General features: G+C 34.5%; 4 protein-coding genes across 4 annotated transcripts; all 4 read right to left on the bottom strand.

Annotated features, from left to right (window-relative positions):
* Positions 1-941: 941 nt before the first annotated feature.
* On the bottom strand, positions 942-2666 carry LOC111396746 (UDP-glycosyltransferase 74E2-like). Its single transcript, XM_023023242.1, has 2 exons — positions 1831-2666; positions 942-1736 (listed from the first exon to the last, which is right to left on the bottom strand). The coding sequence occupies exons 1-2, from the start codon at positions 2455-2457 to the stop codon at positions 1014-1016; spliced, it is 1350 nt and encodes a 449-aa protein (XP_022879010.1). The 5' UTR covers positions 2458-2666; the 3' UTR covers positions 942-1013.
* Positions 2667-3752: 1086 nt separating this feature from the next.
* On the bottom strand, positions 3753-8030 carry LOC111397793 (pyrophosphate--fructose 6-phosphate 1-phosphotransferase subunit alpha-like). The gene is made up of 7 exons (XM_023024773.1): positions 7902-8030; positions 7669-7806; positions 5244-5348; positions 4868-4984; positions 4603-4706; positions 4265-4430; positions 3753-4146 (listed from the first exon to the last, which is right to left on the bottom strand). The coding sequence occupies exons 1-7, from the start codon at positions 8028-8030 to the stop codon at positions 4021-4023; spliced, it is 885 nt and encodes a 294-aa protein (XP_022880541.1). The 3' UTR covers positions 3753-4020.
* A 2172-nt stretch (positions 8031-10202) lies between these two features.
* On the bottom strand, positions 10203-11933 carry LOC111396745 (UDP-glycosyltransferase 74E2-like). The gene is made up of 2 exons (XM_023023241.1): positions 11092-11933; positions 10203-10997 (listed from the first exon to the last, which is right to left on the bottom strand). Exons 1-2 carry the CDS (start codon positions 11716-11718, stop codon positions 10275-10277), a joined length of 1350 nt encoding a protein of 449 aa, XP_022879009.1. The 5' UTR covers positions 11719-11933; the 3' UTR covers positions 10203-10274.
* Positions 11934-12818: 885 nt separating this feature from the next.
* Positions 12819-18913, bottom strand: LOC111396744 (pyrophosphate--fructose 6-phosphate 1-phosphotransferase subunit alpha). Its single transcript, XM_023023240.1, has 19 exons — positions 18683-18913; positions 17733-17905; positions 17409-17521; positions 16977-17051; positions 16779-16892; positions 16620-16687; positions 16342-16425; positions 16185-16238; positions 15828-15908; positions 15630-15723; positions 15480-15553; positions 15163-15273; positions 15024-15068; positions 14882-14938; positions 14310-14414; positions 13934-14050; positions 13669-13772; positions 13331-13496; positions 12819-13211 (listed from the first exon to the last, which is right to left on the bottom strand). The coding sequence occupies exons 1-19, from the start codon at positions 18770-18772 to the stop codon at positions 13086-13088; spliced, it is 1851 nt and encodes a 616-aa protein (XP_022879008.1). The 5' UTR covers positions 18773-18913; the 3' UTR covers positions 12819-13085.
* Positions 18914-19343: the final 430 nt, after the last annotated feature.

Below are 19343 nucleotides of genomic sequence, written 5' to 3'. Positions count from 1 at the left end.
AGGTTCATGACCATTCATTATGCAACCGTTTGAATACTCATACCCAATCAGAATTCAATATCCATAATTTGCATTCAAAAAGTCACATCTAGTCACCTCACACATTGGAGACTTTTCCAAATTTTAATAGTTGACTAACTCGTAAATTTCAACAATTCTCCACATGAATGGAAGAAGTCGACTTAAAATAAGGAAGACGAAGAAGAGTACCATCTGATGGTTGGATTGTTTCTATGAAGGTATTAGACGATAAGTTGAGAAGGTGAAGTGGTTTAAGATCACCTATTGAAGCTGGTATCTTCCTTTTAAACTTACTGCTTGACATATCAATCGATGTGAAGACTCAAAATTCTGTTCATCTCCATCTGTATCCCTTTACTTGTAGTCAATGTCAGGCAGAAAAGTCATCTTCATTTATTAGAAAGAGTGAAGAGAGAAGCTTGGTAAAGATAATTTCCAATATCAAACAGTATAAGTTGTTGAAATTCTTGCTTGAATAGTCATCATATATAGGGAAAAGAGGTTGAATTGAAATCAAATTAAAGTGTAGTTATATGATTGAAATCAGAGTTACCCAATTAAAAATAAATCGAAGTGCAGCTACCGGATTGACCCTGAAGCAGAGACGGATTTTTCATTTTTTTCTTTTTAAAAACCAGTTTTTTATGTGTAAAATTTTTTTTTTTCCCACGTAGCACCGCAATTTGAAATTTTGTAGCCTAGTCTTGGATTCAATTCTAGATCCGTCCGTGCCCTGAAGTAAATGTAATTTAACCAAAATAGTTGCAATGGTGGGAGTATTAGTATTCTGCATGCAATTTGTTCCATACAAAAAGCAAGCTGAACTAAATCAGAATCCCGTAATCAATTTACTATTTGCTTAAAAACTGCAATTTTTACCTAATATTCTGCAAGGAGATTTATTCTATGCATATCAAAGCTGAGAATAATCATGATCCTGAAAATAAGTTATTTATACTTTAAAAAAGCAGAATTTTGCATCAAATCTACTGTTATGCTACCATAAGATGAGAAATAATTTCATCTATGTAGCTGTCAGAACTTCCTCCTTCATCTATAGCCTCCTTAGCCAGCACTTTCCAACGAATGGCATTCTTTCTAATCTCTTGTCCTCTTTCTCCTTCCATAATTTCATTGATGCATCTCTTTATTTCGTCTCTTCGTGTAACACCCTTCTCGTCCGACTTAGGCATCGTTCCGACCTGCCAAACATACTCGACAAAATGTGCATTTGTCATCTGGTCAAGAATCTGAGGCATTGCTACCATAGGCACCCCAAGGCTTATTGCCTCCATAGTCGAATTCCAACCGCAGTGTGATATGAAACATCCAACTGCATGATGTGCCAGAACTTCCAACTGAGGGCACCATTTCACTATCAATCCTTTACCTGAGTTTTCATCGTGAAAATTAGTTGGAAGTTTACTTTCTTCACTTGGCTGGACTACCCACAAGAAGCTGTTGTTACTCTGCTTAAGGGCAGCGGCTAATTCTACTGTTTGCTCTGTATTCAAATTTGCATTGCTCCCAAACGAGACGTAGACGACTGATCCGGTTTCCTTAGAGTCAAGCCATTTCATGCAGGCGTCCGTGTTCGGCTTATGTATGTTGAAACCATAGTCATCGTCGTCTTCCACCCGGTTGTCTAGATAAATAGAAGGCAAAGTTGGTCCAATGGTTCTCACAGGCCAGAGTTTTGACATCCAACTGACGACCTACATTCGACAAGGCTTATTCAAGTAAGTTACATGAATGTCTAAAAATATTGACATCGTTAAATTTGCGCATAATCGAGTAAGTTATGCTTACGTCCTCTTCGAGCTTATCGAAGGAGTTGAAAAGAACCCAATCTGCATTTTCACTATTGTCAAATTGTTGTAATAAGTACCGGATTATCGGAGGATATCGTCCGGTATCAGGACCAAGTGAAGGCAGATTCGGAAGTCCAATCTCGGGTAATCCAGGCAGGGAGGAAGCTGGAACTGATGGAGTCACTTCCGATAATTCGCAGTGCATCGGATAGTAACTAGCAATCGCAGCACACGATTGAGTAAAAAAGGCAGCCCGATCAACTCCCATTTGGCTTGCCACGCTCGAAGCCCACGTTATGTTGGCATCGTAGACGAGACATTTCACAGGTCTTTCAGAGTCTCTGATGAGTTGAGTCAAGTTTCTTGTGCCACTGGCTTCAAATCTATCGAGAAATCCTCTAAATCCTCCTGGTCCCGCCACCCCTCCTTCAGCGCAATCGTCATATATCGATTCGAACACGATCGAGCTCGATGCAGATTGGATAGCCTTGGTATTACTCAAAGTGGTTGCTACCGTAACATGGATTCCTTTAGCAGCCAGTCTTTTGGAAAATTGAATCATGGGGTTTATGTGACCTTGTCCATGATATGCAAGAACCACTACATGAACTTTGCCTCTCTCCATCTCTGAATTCAATCTTCTGCCTGAAAATTTTCCTGGAAAGCAATAACTTAGTTCGAAGGATGAAATTTCACGTGATTGAATATAGCTGAAATTTAAGTCAATGTGGGTGTTGGGCACCGAATTTCTTGTTGAATTCGAAATTCTTTTGGCATTCTTTTATATTGTAAATGTAATTGTTCCTTACAATGGTTAATAATCCACCAGAAACAGGACAAAAACCGAATAAACACAATTCTTCTTTTTGTGCGGGTGCAAAATTAGCATCTACAGGGCCGACTCAAGGCATCTGATTAATTTAAGTTTGGCAATTTTTTAATGGAAAATGATTATATTTTTTTTAAGTTTTTTGTTTTAAAGTCTTGCTTACTTGACTCTTATTAAAAATGACACTCATTTGTTTATCTATTTATATTTCCGTGCCAACTCAACTAGTTTGATCCACTGATGGAAAATGCCAACGACCCGGGAGGTGACTTAATTAATTGAAGTTGGGCAATTTTTTAATGGAAAATGATTATGTTTTTGTAAGTTTTTTGTTTGAAAGACAGGTTTACTTTGACTTTCATTTGTTTATCTATTTATATTCCCGCGCCAACTCAACTAGTTTGATCCAATGATGAAAAATGTCAAACAATCCGCGAGGATGGCCTCGAGGGTGATTGTGCCCTCACATGCTCAGCGTGAATTCCCTATGAATAAAATAACCCTGACCCCTATGTGTGTGTATTGTGTCAGCCTCGTAGTCATCCTCGCAAACAATGTAGCACAGCTCTCGAATGATTGAACAAGGTATTTTTGAGATTAGTTCATAGGTCAATGACAGAATTAAAAAGGGGGGACAAGTGTTATTTTTTTATTGAAAAAAAAAAAAAAAAAACAACCAGACAGGTCCCGTCACCAAACTCTGTTTTTGATCCCCGTTTGAATAGCTTTATTCATAAATCAGTAACTTAAGTTATATTATCCCTAACTCTACAAGTGGGAACGAACAGGCCACACTGGGTTTTCGTATTATTTAGCCCTTGTTTGATTTTCATTAAATTACATTACATTACATTCTATTTTTCTCTCTCCTATTTTCAACCACACAATCTTCCATAAAATAATATTACACGTAAATCGAAAAATTTTCTTTCTTTTTCAACCACTCATTTTTCAAAAAACACTATTCTATACATTAAATTTTCCCCGTAATGGGGGCCAAACAGGGGCTTAATCTTGTTCTACTGTGGATGACAAAATTTGTTTTACAAGCAAAAATATCTTCACGAGAAGAAATGCAGGAGATAATAGAGTTAATAACTAATATGAGACGGTAATCCTCCCTTCTAAACCATAATTCATTCTCTTCACAGCTTAGACAAAAATCTTTGCGTTACATCACAGAGGCAATTCTCAAACATTATTTCGACGACAAAATTACAGAAACAAAATTAAGTTTATTACCATAGTCTAATCCTTAATCCTACATAAGATTCGCATGCAAAACGAGAAAAGAGATGAACAGATTCTGTAAAATCCCAATTTAGTGTGCAAGAGTTCGAAGGAAGGACGTGAGAATAATTAGTAGGGAGTGCTCCCGCTTGAAGGTGAGGATATCACGGACAGAATATCAGTCACAGAAGCCATAGCACTCAAAGCAGCTTTTAGAACATCTTGAGAACACCCTGGTTTCACTATCGAACGCACCTGGAAAAAGAAGAAAAAAGGGAACATGACATTATTTAAGTGAATAAAATAGACAATAGCGTTCATTCGCTAATTATCTAGTGCAGAAATTTGAAAATGACCAGTGAAAAGAGACAACCTTATCGAGGTGTTCCTTCAATTGCTTGATACGACCCATGTAATCTTGGTCCTCAACACACAGGGTTACGGGCTTTGAATCAGCCCCAGGACCTTCGAACTGAAGGGGTCCTGGGTTTCTATAGACGTCGTCCATCAAAAATTTGGTTGCATTTTGTCTCAGCAGCCTGTAGCAAACAAGTTGAAAGAATAACTCAATCCATTAGACAAAGGCACTAAATTTCCCAGGAGATTTACCAAAAAAAAAAAAATTGAGGATGTGCCAATAAGATTTCGAAATCCATGTTTCAGAGTTCATTGAGACAAAACAGTAAGAACGGGCGTAAAGAAATGGCTTACCCGTATGACTTGCCCTTCAAATCCACAGCTGCTGGATGCAGAGCCGGTTTTCCCAGTGTTGCAGCCCCATGGCCACGACCATAGCGCTTAACGGTCATCATGCTCTGAAGTAACAAGTACCAAACAGGTTCAACTTCATACTCATTGAAACATCATATTTTAAGAAGAAAAAGGAGTAGAGTGCAGGAGTATGACTTTCGAGCTTATAATCTTCCATGCACATTCTTGCCATAAATAAAAAATATTGAAAAAATAGAGAACCTACTGTTATAGGAGCAGCACCACAACGCCACTTGTTCACAGGGTTCTTCAGGTTAGTTACAGTTGCCATATAACCATTCAAACCTGCAGCAAGTATGTGGTAGCCTATATGACCAAGGACCTGAAACAACATTGTTGCTTTTAGCTATTTGTTTTACTATAAATCCAAATTTAGTTAGAATTTGGAAAGGATAACAAAAGAAAGTGTGATGGAATCTCCATAAAGGATTCTCAACTCCCTTGAAGGCTCTCCTATTCCTCTCTGAAAGAAGCGCTTCCAAACTCCGCTATTAGCCCTAACACTCCCTTTTACCCTCCAATCCCTTGCTTTAGTGTCCTGAAAATCTATAATAACTAAACAAGTCTAAAGCAGAACATACATATGCGTAGTCACAATCAAACTTTGATGGCAATGATCCACGAGCTTGATAACCGAAGAAGTGGCAGATGCCATTGAATTTCTTTCCCTTGTAGGTTCCTTCTTTCTATAAATATAACCAGACATCAGATATATGCTCAAAAAATCAAGATATTAAACAAAAGAGTTCAAAAGACATTTGAACAACCCAAGGGGACATGCACAGTGTCGATTTTTCGTTTTACTATTTTTTTAATTAATTATCTTAATTGATGAAGTACAAAAAATATTATTCAATTTAATTTATTCTTTAAATATTTCTTTAATTAAGTATATTATTTATTTCATATTTAATTACTCTATTTCGATTATTTATTTGAATAATATTTATTCGATTTTTCCTTTTACTATTTCTTTAATTCATTATCTTAGTTCTTTAAGTAAAAAAAAATATTGCTTTTTTTAATTTATTCTTTAAATATTTCGTTAATTATGTATATTATTTATTTCGATTATTTATTTGAATAAAAATAATAATATTTATTCGATTTTTCGTTTCACTATTTCTTTAATTAATTATCTTAATTGGTTAGGTAAAAAATATTATTCAATTTTATTTATTCTTTTAATATTTTGTTAATCACGTGTTTTATTTATTTCATATTTAATTACTCTATTTCGATTATTTATTTGAATAATATTTATTCTATTTTTCCTTTTACTATTTCTTTAATTCGTTATCTTAATTCGTTAAGTAAAAAAAAAATATTGTTTTTTTAATTTATTCTTTAAATATTTCGTTAATTATGTATATTAATTATTTCATATTTAATTACTCTATTTCGATTATTTATTTCAATAAAAATAATAATATTTATTTGATTTTCGTTTCACTATTTCTTTAATTAATTATCTTAATTGGTTAGGAAAAAAATATTATTCAATTTAATTTATTCTTTAAATATTTCGTTAATCATGTGTTTTATTTATTTCATATTTAATTACTCTATTTCGATTATTTATTTGAATAATATTTATTCGATTTTTCCTTTTACTATTTCTTTAATTCATTATCTTAATTCGTTAAGTAAAAAAAAATATTGTTTTTTTAATTTATTTTTTAAATATTTTGTTAATTATGTATATTATTTATTTCATATTTAATTACTCTATTTCGATTATTTATTTGAATAAAAATAATAATATTTATTCGATTTTTCGTTTTACTATTTCTTTAATTAATTATCTTAATTGGTGAAGTACAAAAAATATTATTCAATTTAATTTATTCTTTAAATATTTCGTTAATTATGTATATTATTTATTTCATATTTAATTACTCTATTTCGATTATTTATTTGAATAATATTTATTTGATTTTTCCTTTTACTATTTCTTTAATTCATTATCTTAATTGGTGATGTACAAAAAATATTATTCAATTTAATTTATTCTTTAAATATTTCGTTAATTATGTATATTATTTATTTCATATTTAATTACTCTATTTCGATTATTTATTTGAATAATATTTATTCGATTTTTCCTTTTACTATTTCTTTAATTCATTATCTTAATTGGTGAAGTACAAAAAATATTATTCAATTTAATTTATTCTTTAAATATTTCGTTAATTATGTATATTATTTATTTCGATTATTTATTTGAATAAAAATAATAATATTTATTCGATTTTTCGTTTCACTATTTCTTTAATTAATTATCTTAATTGGTTAGGTAAAAAAAATATTATTCAATTTAATTTATTCTTTTAATATTTCGTTAATCATGTGTTTTATTTATTTCATATTTAATTACTCTATTTCAATTATTTATTTCGATTTTCCCTTTTACTATTTTTTTAATTCATTATCTTAATTCGTTAAGTAAAAAAAATATTGTTTTTTTTAATTTATTCTTTAAATATTTCGTTAATTATGTATATTATTTATTTCATATTTAATTACTCTATTTCGATTATTTATTTGAAACGTATATTTAAGTAAAAAAGAAAAAAAATTAAAACTCAATTTAATTTATCTTTAAATATTTCGTTAATTCTCTTAATATATTATTTATTTTATATTTCATTTTATTTCTTAACACAAAAATAAAACAATAATTCTGAAAAAAAAAATTATTTTTGACCCAAATCCGGGTCCGGTGTGGTCCGGGCCATATGGTCCGGACCAATCCGGACCCAGACCATATGGTCCTGGTCCGGTGGTCCGTAACGGACCATCCGGTTTGGTCCGTGACGGACCAGACCATCCTTTTCCGACAAGTTCCGTCCCTTTTTTTCACTTTTTTTTCAACATTTTAACCTCAAATTCGATATTTTCTTACATTTTAACCATAAAAACACATGAATTTAACCCATATTCATATCCTAAACATTCAAACTTTCACAAATTCAAATTAGTTATTTATAAAAAAACATGTCTAACCTTTAAGAAAATGACGGTCTCCGGCGAATCGAGGTGGCTCTGGTCTTGGTCGAAGTTGGTGAGGTCCGGGCAGTCCGTAGGCGACGTCGAGCGGTCCGCAGCAGATTTTTTCTTTTTTTTTTTATCTTCTCTTCTTTCCTAAATGAGGATATTTTCGACCCTACACATTTTGTTTACATTTTCCCTTTTTTTTTTTTTAACAAATAACTAAGTCAAAGGCTATTATGGAAAACACATCGGGTGGGGCAGCCATTGCCCACCATTTCCTCCCTCTGATGCACGCTACTCCGGGTGCTAAACCCAACCCTCCGCACATACGAGTTGTAAGCAATTCTACCAGCCTGTTCAGAATCAAATTCCATTCCCTCATAGCGCTCGAGATGGAAATCCCCATCATTCCCATTAGAAATTGACAGAGAAGTCTGAGCCCTTTCGGCTAATTCATTGTCATTTTATAATTATCATCATATTGACGTTGTTGTCCTAAAACATAAACAGTCTCTTCTTCTTCTTCCCCAGAACCCATATTGAATTCCATGTCCTCGTTTTCCTAGTCCAATTGTACAAGATCCATGTGGACTAACAATTGACTTCAACATACAGCTTCCTTTCGATTCTACGATGATTTTGCTAAATTTAGACAGTGAATTTGCAAATTTTTCAAAGTCCTTGGTAATGGGTTATGGTTAAAAATGGATATAGAAATTGTAGAACGATGCATCAGACTTTTAACAAGTGCAGAAAGAATGACTGACCAGTGACCTAAAGTTGCAGCATTTTCGAGCAATGAACATCAGCTGACAGGTTTTCCATCAAGATTTGAGTACTATTTTGAGGTTTACCTAGGATTTTGCAAAGGAAAAATACAGCTCGCAATTGTCGGAAGAAGGGAAAGATGTGCAATGGGGTTGGGTTAGGGTCGGGGTTGATTTGCGTCGAATAAGGCTATGGCAGTTTTCTCTTTTCTTTTTATCGGTTTTTGGGTACTTTCCATAAATCGAACACCTTCGGTAACAATTTCTTAAAGCAGCAAGAAAGCATAAATTCGGTTCCGACATTTTATCGCCCAAGATGAGTGTTGTATTATCTCCGTTTCATTTCGTGTTTACTTTTCTTAATATTGATACTGTTTTTGAAATATTGGTGTATAAATATATTTCTATAGTGCCTACAAATACAATATAATTGCGATTTATTGGTGTAAAATACCTTATAGTCATAGAGTTTTGACTCAATGAAATTAAGATACGCGCATGAAAAATGTACAAATTGTAAATTATTGAAATGTAAAAAAAAAAAAGTAGAATGAGATTAAATGAAACTAGGGATGCGATTGTTGATCTTTTTACTAATAGAATTAAATGGACGTCTGTCTTCCACGATACAGCGCTTCAATTTTGTTGGACAAACCAAAAGCGGACGATATTAAACAAGAAACTCAAAATAATTTGAAAATTATTTTCACGGAACTTGAAGGAAGAAGAAATTAGAAATCAATTATTTAGAATTAATTATAGGTGTTGAAAATGAAATTATGAGGTCTAATTTATAGATTTTAACGTGTCTTTTCCTAGTTATCACATCTTTTGGCACAATATCATTTTAATATTTCAAATTAGGACATGATTTGACGATATAAATCACACCCCATACAAAGGTTCATGAATATTCATTATGCAACTATTTGGATAGTTACACTTCACTCGAATAATCACAACTCTTCAATATACACCATTTGTATTTGAAAACTCGCGTCTAGTCACTACACCCAATGGAGACATGTCCCATTCACACATTTTACCTAAATCGCTTCCTATACAAAAAGGTTCTTGACTATTCATTATGCAACCGTTTCAATAGTCGCACCCAATCAAAAAGCTCACTATTCTTCAATATCCATCATTTGCATTTAAAAAGTCGCATCTGGTCACCTCACACATTGGAGACTTTTCCAAATTTTAATCGTTGACTAATTCGTAAATTTCAACAATTTCCCACATGGATGGAAGAAGTCGACTTAAAATAAGGAAGATGAAGAAGAGTACCATCTGATGGTTGGATTGTTTCAATGAAGGTATTAGACGATAAGTTGAGAAGGTGAAGTGGTTTAAGATCACCTATTGAAGCTGGTATCTTCCTTTTAAACTTACTGCTTGACATATCAATCGATGTGAAGACTCAAAATTCTGTTCATCTCCATCTGTATCCCTTTACTTGTAGTCAATGTTAGGCAGAAAAGCCATCTTCATTTATTAGAAAGAGTGAAGAGAGAAGCTTGGTAAAGATAATTTCCAATATCAAACAGTATAAGTTGTTGAAATTCTTGCTTGAATAGTCATCATATATAGGGACCGGATTGACACTGAAGTGAACGTAATTTAACCAAAATAGTTGCAATGGTGGGAGTATTAGTATTCTGCATGCAATTTGTTCTATACAAAATCAGAATCCCGAAATCAATTTACGATTTGCTTAAAAAGCTGCAATTTTTACCTAATATTCTGCAAGGAGATTTATTCTATGCATATCAAAGCTGAGAATAATCATGATCCTGAAAATAAGTTATTTATACTTTAAAAAAGCAGAATTTTGCATCAAATCTACTGTTATGCTACCATAAGATGAGAAATAATTTCATCTATGTAGCTGTCAGAACTTCCTCCTTCATCTATAGCCTCCTTAGCCAGCACTTTCCAACGAATGGCATTCTTTCTAATCTCTTGTCCTCTTTCTCCTTCCATAATTTCATTGATGCATCTCTTTATTTCGTCTCTTCGTGTAACACCCTTCTCGTCCGACTTAGGCATCGTTCCGACCTGCCAAACATACTCGACAAAATGTGCATTTGTCATCTGGTCAAGAATCTGAGGCATTGCTACCATAGGCACCCCAAGGCTTATTGCCTCCATAGTCGAATTCCAACCGCAGTGTGATATGAAACATCCAACTGCATGATGTGCCAGAACTTCCAATTGAGGGCACCATTTCACTACCAATCCTTTACCTGAGTTTTCGTCGTGAAAATTAGTCGGAAGTTTACTTTCTTCACTTGGCTGCACTACCCACAAGAAGCTATTGTTGCTCTGCTTAAGGGCCGCGGCTAATTCTACTGTTTGCTCTGTATTCAAATTTGCATTGCTCCCAAACGAGATGTAGACGACTGATCCGGTTTCCTTGGAGTCAAGCCATTTCATGCAGGTGTCCGTGTTCGGCTTATGCATGTTGAAACCATAGTCATCGTCGCCTTCCACCCGGTTGTCTAGATAAATAGAAGGCAAAGTTGGTCCAATGGTTCTCACAGGCCAGAGTTTTGACATCCAACTGACGACCTACATTCGACAAGGCTTATTCAAGTAAGTTACATGAATGTTTAAAAATATTGACATCATTAAATTTGTGCATAATCAAGTAAATTATGCTTACGTCCTCTTCCAACTTGTCGAAGGAGTTGAAAAGAACCCAATCTGCTTTTTCACTATTGTCAAATTGTTGTAATAAGTATCGGATTATTGGAGGATATCGTCCGGTATCAGGACCAAGTGAAGGCAGATTCGGAAGTCCAATCTCAGGTAATCCAGGCAGGGAGAAAGCAGGAACTGATGGAGTCACTTCCGATAATTCGCAGTGCATCGGATAGTAACTAGCAATCGCAGCACACGATTGAGTAAAAAAGGCAGCCCGATCAACTCCCATTTGGCTTGCCACGCTCGAAGCCCACGTTATGTTGGCATCGTAAACGAGACATTTCACAGGTCTTTCAGAGTCTCTGATGAGTTGAGTCAAGTTTCTTGTGCCACTGGCTTCAAATCTATCGAGAAATCCTCTAAATCCTCCTGGTCCCCCCACCCCTCCTTCAGCACAATCGTCATATATCGATTCGAACACGATTGAGCTCGATGCAGATTGGATAGCCTTGGTATTACTCAAAGTGGTTGCTACCGTAACATGGATTCCTTTAGCAGCCAGTCTTTTGGAAAATTGAATCATGGGGTTTATGTGACCTTGTCCATGATATGCAAGAACCACTACATGAACGTTGCCTTTCTCCATCTCTGAATTAAATCTTCTGCCTGAAAATTTTCCTGGAAAGCAATAACTTAGTTCGAAGGATGAAATTTCACGTGATTGAATATAGCTGAAATTTAAGTCAATGTGGGTGTTGGGCACCGAATTTCTTGTTGAATTCGAAATTCTTTTGGCATTCTTTTATATTGTAAATGTAATTGTTCCTTACAATGGTTAATAATCCACCAGAAACAGGACAAAAACCGAATAAACACAATTCTTCTTTTTGTGCGGATGCAAAATAAGCATCTACAGGGCCGGCTCAAGGCATCTGATTAATTTAAGTTTGGCAATTTTTTAATGGAAAATGATTATATTTTTTTTAAGTTTTTTGTTTTAAAGTCTTGCCTACTTGACTCTTATTAAAAATGACACTCATTTGTTTATCTATTTATATTTCCGTGCCAACTCAACTAGTTTGATCCAAAGATGGAAAATGCCAACGACCCGGGAGGTGACTTAATTAATTAAAGTTGGGCAATTTTTTAATGGAAAATGATTATGTTTTTATAAGTTTTTTTTTTGAAAGACAGGTTTACTTTGACTTTCATTTGTTTATCTATTTATATTCTCGCGCCAACTCAACTAGTTTGATCCAATAATGAAAAATGTCAAAGACCCGCGAGGGTGATCGTGCTTTCACATGCTTAGCGTAGGTTCTCCATGAATAAAATAACCTCGACCTTCATGTGTGTGTATTGTATCAGCCCCGTAGTCATCCTCACGAACAATGTAACACAGCTCTCCAATGATCGAACAAGGTATTTTTGAGATTAGTTCGTAGGTCAATGACAGAATTAAAAAGAGAGGGACAAGTGTTATTTTTTTGTTGAACAACTAGAAATAAATAAATAAATAAATAACGACCAGACAGGTCCCGTCACCAAACTCTGTTTTTGATCCCCGTTCGAATAGCTTTATTCATAAATCAGTAACTTTAGTTATATTATCCCTAACTCTACAAGTGGGAACGAACAGGCCACACTGGGTTTTCGTATTATTTAATCTGGTTCTACTGTGGATGACAAAATTTGTTTTACAAGCAAAAATATCTTCACTCGAAGAAATGCAGGAGATAATAGAGGTAATAACTAATATGAGACAGTAATCCTCCCTTCTAAACCATAATTCATTATCTTCACAGCTTAGACAAAAATCTTTGCGTTACATCACAGAGGCAATTCTCAAACATTATTTCGACGACAAAATTACAGAAACAAAATTAAGTTTATTACCATAGTCTAATCCTTAATCCTACATAAGAATCGCAAGCAAAACAAGAAAAGAGATGAACAGATTCTGTAAAATCCCAATTTAGTGTGCAAGAGTTCGAAGGAAGGACGTGAGAATAATTAGTAGGGAGTGCTCCCGCTTGAAGGTGAGGATATCACGGACAGAATATCAGTCACAGAAGCCATAGCACTCAAAGCAGCTTTTAGAACATCTTGAGAACACCCTGGTTTCACTATCGAACGCACCTGGAAAAAGAAGAAAAAAGGGAACACGACATTATTTAAGTGAATAAAATAGACAATAGCGTTCATTCGCTAAATTATCTAGTGCAGAAATTTGAAAATGACCAGTGAAAAGAGACAACCTTATCGAGGTGTTCCTTCAATTGCTTGATACGACCCATGTAATCTTGGTCCTCAACAGACAGGGTTACGGGCTTTGAATCAGCCCCAGGACCTTCGAACTGAAGGGGTCCTGGGTTTCTATAGACGTCGTCCATCAAAAATTTGGTTGCATTTTGTCTCAGCAGCCTGTAGCAAACAAGTTGAAAGAATAACTCAATCCATTAGACAAAGGCACTAAATTTCCCAGGAGATTTACCAAAAAAAAAAAAATTGAGGATGTGCCAATAAGATTTCGAAATCCATGTTTCAGAGTTCATTGAGACAAAACAGTAAGAACGGGCGTAAAGAAATGGCTTACCCGTATGACTTGCCCTTCAAATCCACAGCTGCTGGATGCAGAGCCGGTTTTCCCAGTGTTGCAGCCCCATGGCCACGACCATAGCGCTTAACGGTCATCATGCTCTGAAGTAACAAGTACCAAACAGGTTCAACTTCATACTCATTGAAACATCATATTTTAAGAAGAAAAAGGAGTAGAGTGCAGGAGTATGACTTTCGAGCTTATAATCTTCCATGCACATTCTTGCCATAAATAAAAAATATTGAAAAAATAGAGAACCTACTGTTATAGGAGCAGCACCACAACGCCACTTGTTCACAGGGTTCTTCAGGTTAGTTACAGTTGCCATATAACCATTCAAACCTGCAGCAAGTATGTGGTAGCCTATATGACCAAGGACCTGAAACAACATTGTTGCTTTTAGCTATTTGTTTTACTATAAATCCAAATTTAGTTAGAATTTGGAAAGGATAACAAAAGAAAGTGTGATGGAATCTCCATAAAGGATTCTCAACTCCCTTGAAGGCTCTCCTATTCCTCTCTGAAAGAAGCGCTTCCAAACTCCGCTATTAGCCCTAACACTCCCTTTTACCCTCCAATCCCTTGCTTTAGTGTCCTGAAAATCTATAATAACTAAACAAGTCTAAAGCAGAACATACATATGCGTAGTCACAATCAAACTTTGATGGCAATGATCCACGAGCTTGATAACCGAAGAAGTGGCAGATGCCATTGAATTTCTTTCCCTTGTAGGTTCCTTCTTTCTATAAATATAACCAGACATCAGATATATGCTCAAAAAATCAAGATATTAAACAAAAGAGTTCAAAAGACATTTGAACAACCCAAGGGGACATGCACAGTGGTAAATCTGAAATAATGCAAAGGCAGAAAATGAGTGACCAGATAAATGCCACTGAGCTTTCTTTTAAGAGATAATGATATCAAGTGGGAAAAAACAGCCAGTGAACTATTTATGTACACACATATATATATATACATATATAAGATGAAAATATTAAGTTTTTAACAAAATATAAAAACATATAAAATTAGATACAATAGAAGTTTCTTTTCATTGTATAAAAAAGAATAGTGGCATCTTGAAAGGAGATGAAAGTCGTCAAGAAAACAGAGCCGGGGATGCTACACTAACTAAATAATACTTTCCAAGATTTAATATGTGAACAAAGGAGTAAACAACAACGGAGGCAATAGAAAGACAGGTTACCAATCGCTTGTTCATTTCTGCTTCAACAAGATGAACCAAGAGCTTTTCTGTCTCTATCTGTTGAGAACAGAAGGAAAACAATCAATAAACAAAAAAATATTTTACACGTCTTGCATAAAAAATAGTTGGCGGATACAAGCACCTGTGATAGTTGTGCAGAGTCATCTGATTCTGGGTGGAGAAGTAGCTACAACACCACAGTTATTTCAGGTAAGTAAGATACTGAATAAAAGATAAATAATGTAGCAAGAATTGATATGAAGAAATATATGAAGATGCACCTGTTTTCTTATGAAAGGTGGCAAGAATTCAAACAATGCAGATGCCCAAGGTGACAATTGAGAAGAAATGTTATCCGCAGAGACACCTTGCCTGAGCAAACCATGGATTTCCTGAGAGGTACAAAATTTTGATACAAGGGGACTGATCAAAATGCTGAATACGTGCCCAATGAAAAATAGGTAATATACAACCGTCCAATTTCCTTTCTTTAGGATTAGGATAAATATAGGCACCAATTTATCCATAATTATACTCAGAAAGATAGATAGCTGTTAAAAGACCGAACAAGTGCAAATTACTTAAGTCCATTATATACCTGCAATAAAGCATACACTTCAGGAATGCTTTCAATAAGACCCTCTGGCAATAGGATAACACCATGGTAGTTATCTGTACAAAAGAACGTGGGTAGGGTCACATTAGTAGCTCAATCAGAATAATAACAAAAGGATTCAAAAAATTCTACCTTGTTCAGCCCTGGCCTGCACTGCATCACATATTTGTTTTGTGATGTCAAAAAGGGTAAGCTTTGATGCAGCCACCTCTTCAGCAAGAATAACCTGCAAGATCGCTTGAGGTTTTCTAAACGGAAGACAAAAGCCACGCTGTTCTAAAAAAAATATCAAATCGAAATTATAATGTCCAATGATTGAGAGTCACAAACCATATTGGGATGTGATTGGAGAGTGCACTCCAGGGCAACATGTGATGCTTTTCGACCCATCAGTCGGATAAAATAATAGTACTGAAACAAAAAAGAAAGGAAAGAATAAGAAAAGTAAGTGATATTATACATGTATAATGTATAATAACAGGTGCAACACAAAGTTTTCAAGAGCAGCATGAGAACTAAACTTCTTGAGGGTAAAAAATTTCCAGGCTGAAATATTAAAAATTTCCTTGATCCTCCAGAAAATAATCAACCAACTATTCTATACTCAAAATAAGGAAAATGCATAGGACTCTTGAAGGAAATGACAAAAAAGGGAGGAAGCAAAAGCTCACTAATTGAGTCATTTACCTTCTCTGCAGAGAGAGCATCAGTACAGACATTGCTAATAAGCTGGGAATTAACCTAAAATAAGTAAAAGACATAAGATTAGCTTTCTTTGCAAAACCATTTTTTAATCCTTCAAAAAAAAAAAAAAAACTGAGGAGAGGGGCCAGAAAATTGATACCTTACATATCGTGTCAAAACCAACGTTGGTCTCAACGAACTGGTTCTTTAGATCTCCATTTAAGGTAACAGGTACGCCAACCACCTGAGGAATTTAGACAATTATTTAGCTCTCTAATGGTTTATCCATAACACATGCCAAATGAAAGCATTTAAATACTGAAGATAGCATTCTAATTGAAAAGACACTTACACCTTAAAGATATGATATTTATTTGTATACATAGGATAATCTAGAAGTACATCAGATCAATTACAAGTGTTGCAAGCATGATGTACCTTTGTTGGGCATTTCCTTTCTGCAAAGGTTTCTGCAAGCTGAGCAGCATCTGTATTTGATGTCACTCCTTCAAAGGCACAACATAAGCAAGTCATATAAAATGAAACACCAATAGATCCTTGATCATCATGAACCTAAATAGACATCATCAGGGATACCTCCAATAATCACAAGACCATCCAACTTCAAATTTATACATGCATCCAGTGCAGCATTAACCTGATCAGTTGTTCTAATTTGATCTTTTGTTCTTCCCAGCAAATCATAACCGCCTTCAAAAGATAGCATTAATTAATAATATTATTTAAATTATGAAAACAAATATATATAAAAACTTTGTTGTAATAAACTCATACCTTGATTTTTGTAGGTTGCAAGGACATCATCAGTGACCTCTAAAGTTTTCTGAGCAAATAAACCTTCAGAACCACCTGGTAACACGTGTATAATAACATTACAAAGTTTATCTTTTTTGAAAAACCATCAATCATCTACGTAAGAGAAGTGACCAATACTCAAGTAAATATCCAATTGTTTTAAGACAACAAAATGCAACATGATACAATAAATTGTTAGAGAATCACAGAGCAGACACCTCCCCCAGACAGAATAAAATGCAACATGATACAATAAATTGTTAGAGAATCACAGAGCAGACACCTCCCCCAGACAGAATAAACAGAAAACATAACTTTGTGGATTAACTTTAAGGATTTTTAATGCATGCATAAGGCTCCAAGCATAAAATATCTAGAGGATAATAAAGAACATCAGAGTGGAACCATTACCCAAAAATCCAAGCAAAGAACTCTTGGGATTATGTATTTTTAGAGCGTCAAGGAGACCCCAAACGAGATTATGTCCTCCGGGAGATTGTCTTCCACAAAAAACAACTCCCACTCTGAAGACGTAGAAATAAATGTGAGAACGTGCAAATTCGTAATTTTGTCATATCAAATTCAAATAGCACTCTTGATAGAAGTAGAGTCAGACTCAAGCCTTGCCAAGCATAAATTGAGTTGCAAACATCACTTCATACCAAATTATGATGTTATGAAATATTTCCATGAACAGGAAGTGATAGAAATGTGTACTAACAATCAAATGCATACCTGATTGCTGGGTGTTCGGTAATTATTTGGGCATCAGGAGCCTTGGCAGTTTCCCTCATAAAGTGTGCTAAAGGTTGACCATAAGTGTGAGGAAATGACCTACTTATGGTATGGGCACCTGAGGGGTCAGCCACTGTGGTTGCATCCCCAAACTCTACGCGAACAGTAGTTCCCTGTCCAAGTTACAATATAATAACAAGCTCAGTGAAACTTGAAGCATATTCATAGACAAAATATTGACTTAAAAGTCAGGAGCAAAGGTTAGAACCATATATCTTTGTATGAAGACAAATTACAAGGAATTATTTTATTTGTGAAATAAAACAGATCAGCAAACAACTATCTTCTTCAACTGGCTTAAGACCAAAAAAATAAATTTTGTCTGCAGGCACATTATAGGAAAAAATTGATCTTTAAGATAAAATGTAAACTATTCTCAACAGAATAAGATTAATCTGAAGAAAATTAAATGTCGAGGTCCCCAGGCAAAACTACATTTTCTTTCCTTAATACGGCATATTATTTTGGATATGAACAGCATAAATTTGAAATTAGTACTCCGTGACACATACACATTGTGATGAAAACAAAATTTGATTATTGAAAGCAGAAAGCAATCCAAATCTTTAAAATTTCAAGCTTAAGCTTAAATGAAGCATTTCCGAGGACTAAAATCTGAATATCCTATGAATCGGCAATGAAATGGGTTCTTATTCTACCACATTTCATCCATTAAATATCCAATGAGGAAAAAAAAAACAAGGGGACACACATTACATCACCAGACAAAATAACAGGGTATAAGTCAGATCTATTCTCCTAGACGTTAGCATGTACAGCAAAAATCACAATAGATTCAATAACAGCGAGAAAGATATCTATCAAAAAAAAAAAAAACGAAATCAATAATAATACAATAACAATGTTGAAAAGAGAGAGAGAATATTCACCTGAAGACAGGGCGGGAGTTGAGGTCGATACTGAGATCTAAGTTTTTGAAGATCAGAAAGTTCTCTTGGAACTCCGAAATCTGAATCCATCTCCAGTTGCGATTTCACCTACTACTACACAAGTGCTTTGCGGTACTCTATTCTCTCTCACTACAAAGAGAAGGCCCCATTTATATAGCGTGCGAAAGGGGCGATACTACCAACCAACTCGCCAGCTTAACTCTATGCCCATGTAACACAAAAATTATTGCCCTCCTATTTTCTTAAATTACTATTTGCACCTTCTTATATTTTCAAATAACGAAAATGCCCCGTATATTCAAATGTTTCAACTTTTCTTAAAGTCTCCATCTTCAATTTAACCAACGTCTTTTTTAGTTCAGTGAACAAGTGATAACTTAAGGTAAAGTTCGGTAGGCAATAATTTAATTAACTCTCTTTTTTTAGATCGTTATTCATTTTTCCTTGACATCTGAAGTATCAATTTTTAATTTCATGAGATTTGAGTTTCACTCTCATATTACGAAATGTTTGAGTCACATTATTTTTTTTAGAATGCATTTTTTAATAGTGTATTAATGAAAAATGTATTATTAAAAAATAAAAAAAGTTGAATTTGCATGTAATAATATTTTATTGAAGAATGTGTGGTTGAAATGAT

The sequence above is a fragment of the Olea europaea genome, chromosome 7 (assembly GCF_002742605.1).
Source record: "Olea europaea var. sylvestris chromosome 7, O_europaea_v1, whole genome shotgun sequence".
Taxonomy (NCBI): domain Eukaryota; kingdom Viridiplantae; phylum Streptophyta; class Magnoliopsida; order Lamiales; family Oleaceae; genus Olea; species Olea europaea.
The sequence above is the reverse complement of the archived record's forward strand: the minus strand, read 5'-3'. Positions and strand labels throughout refer to the sequence as shown.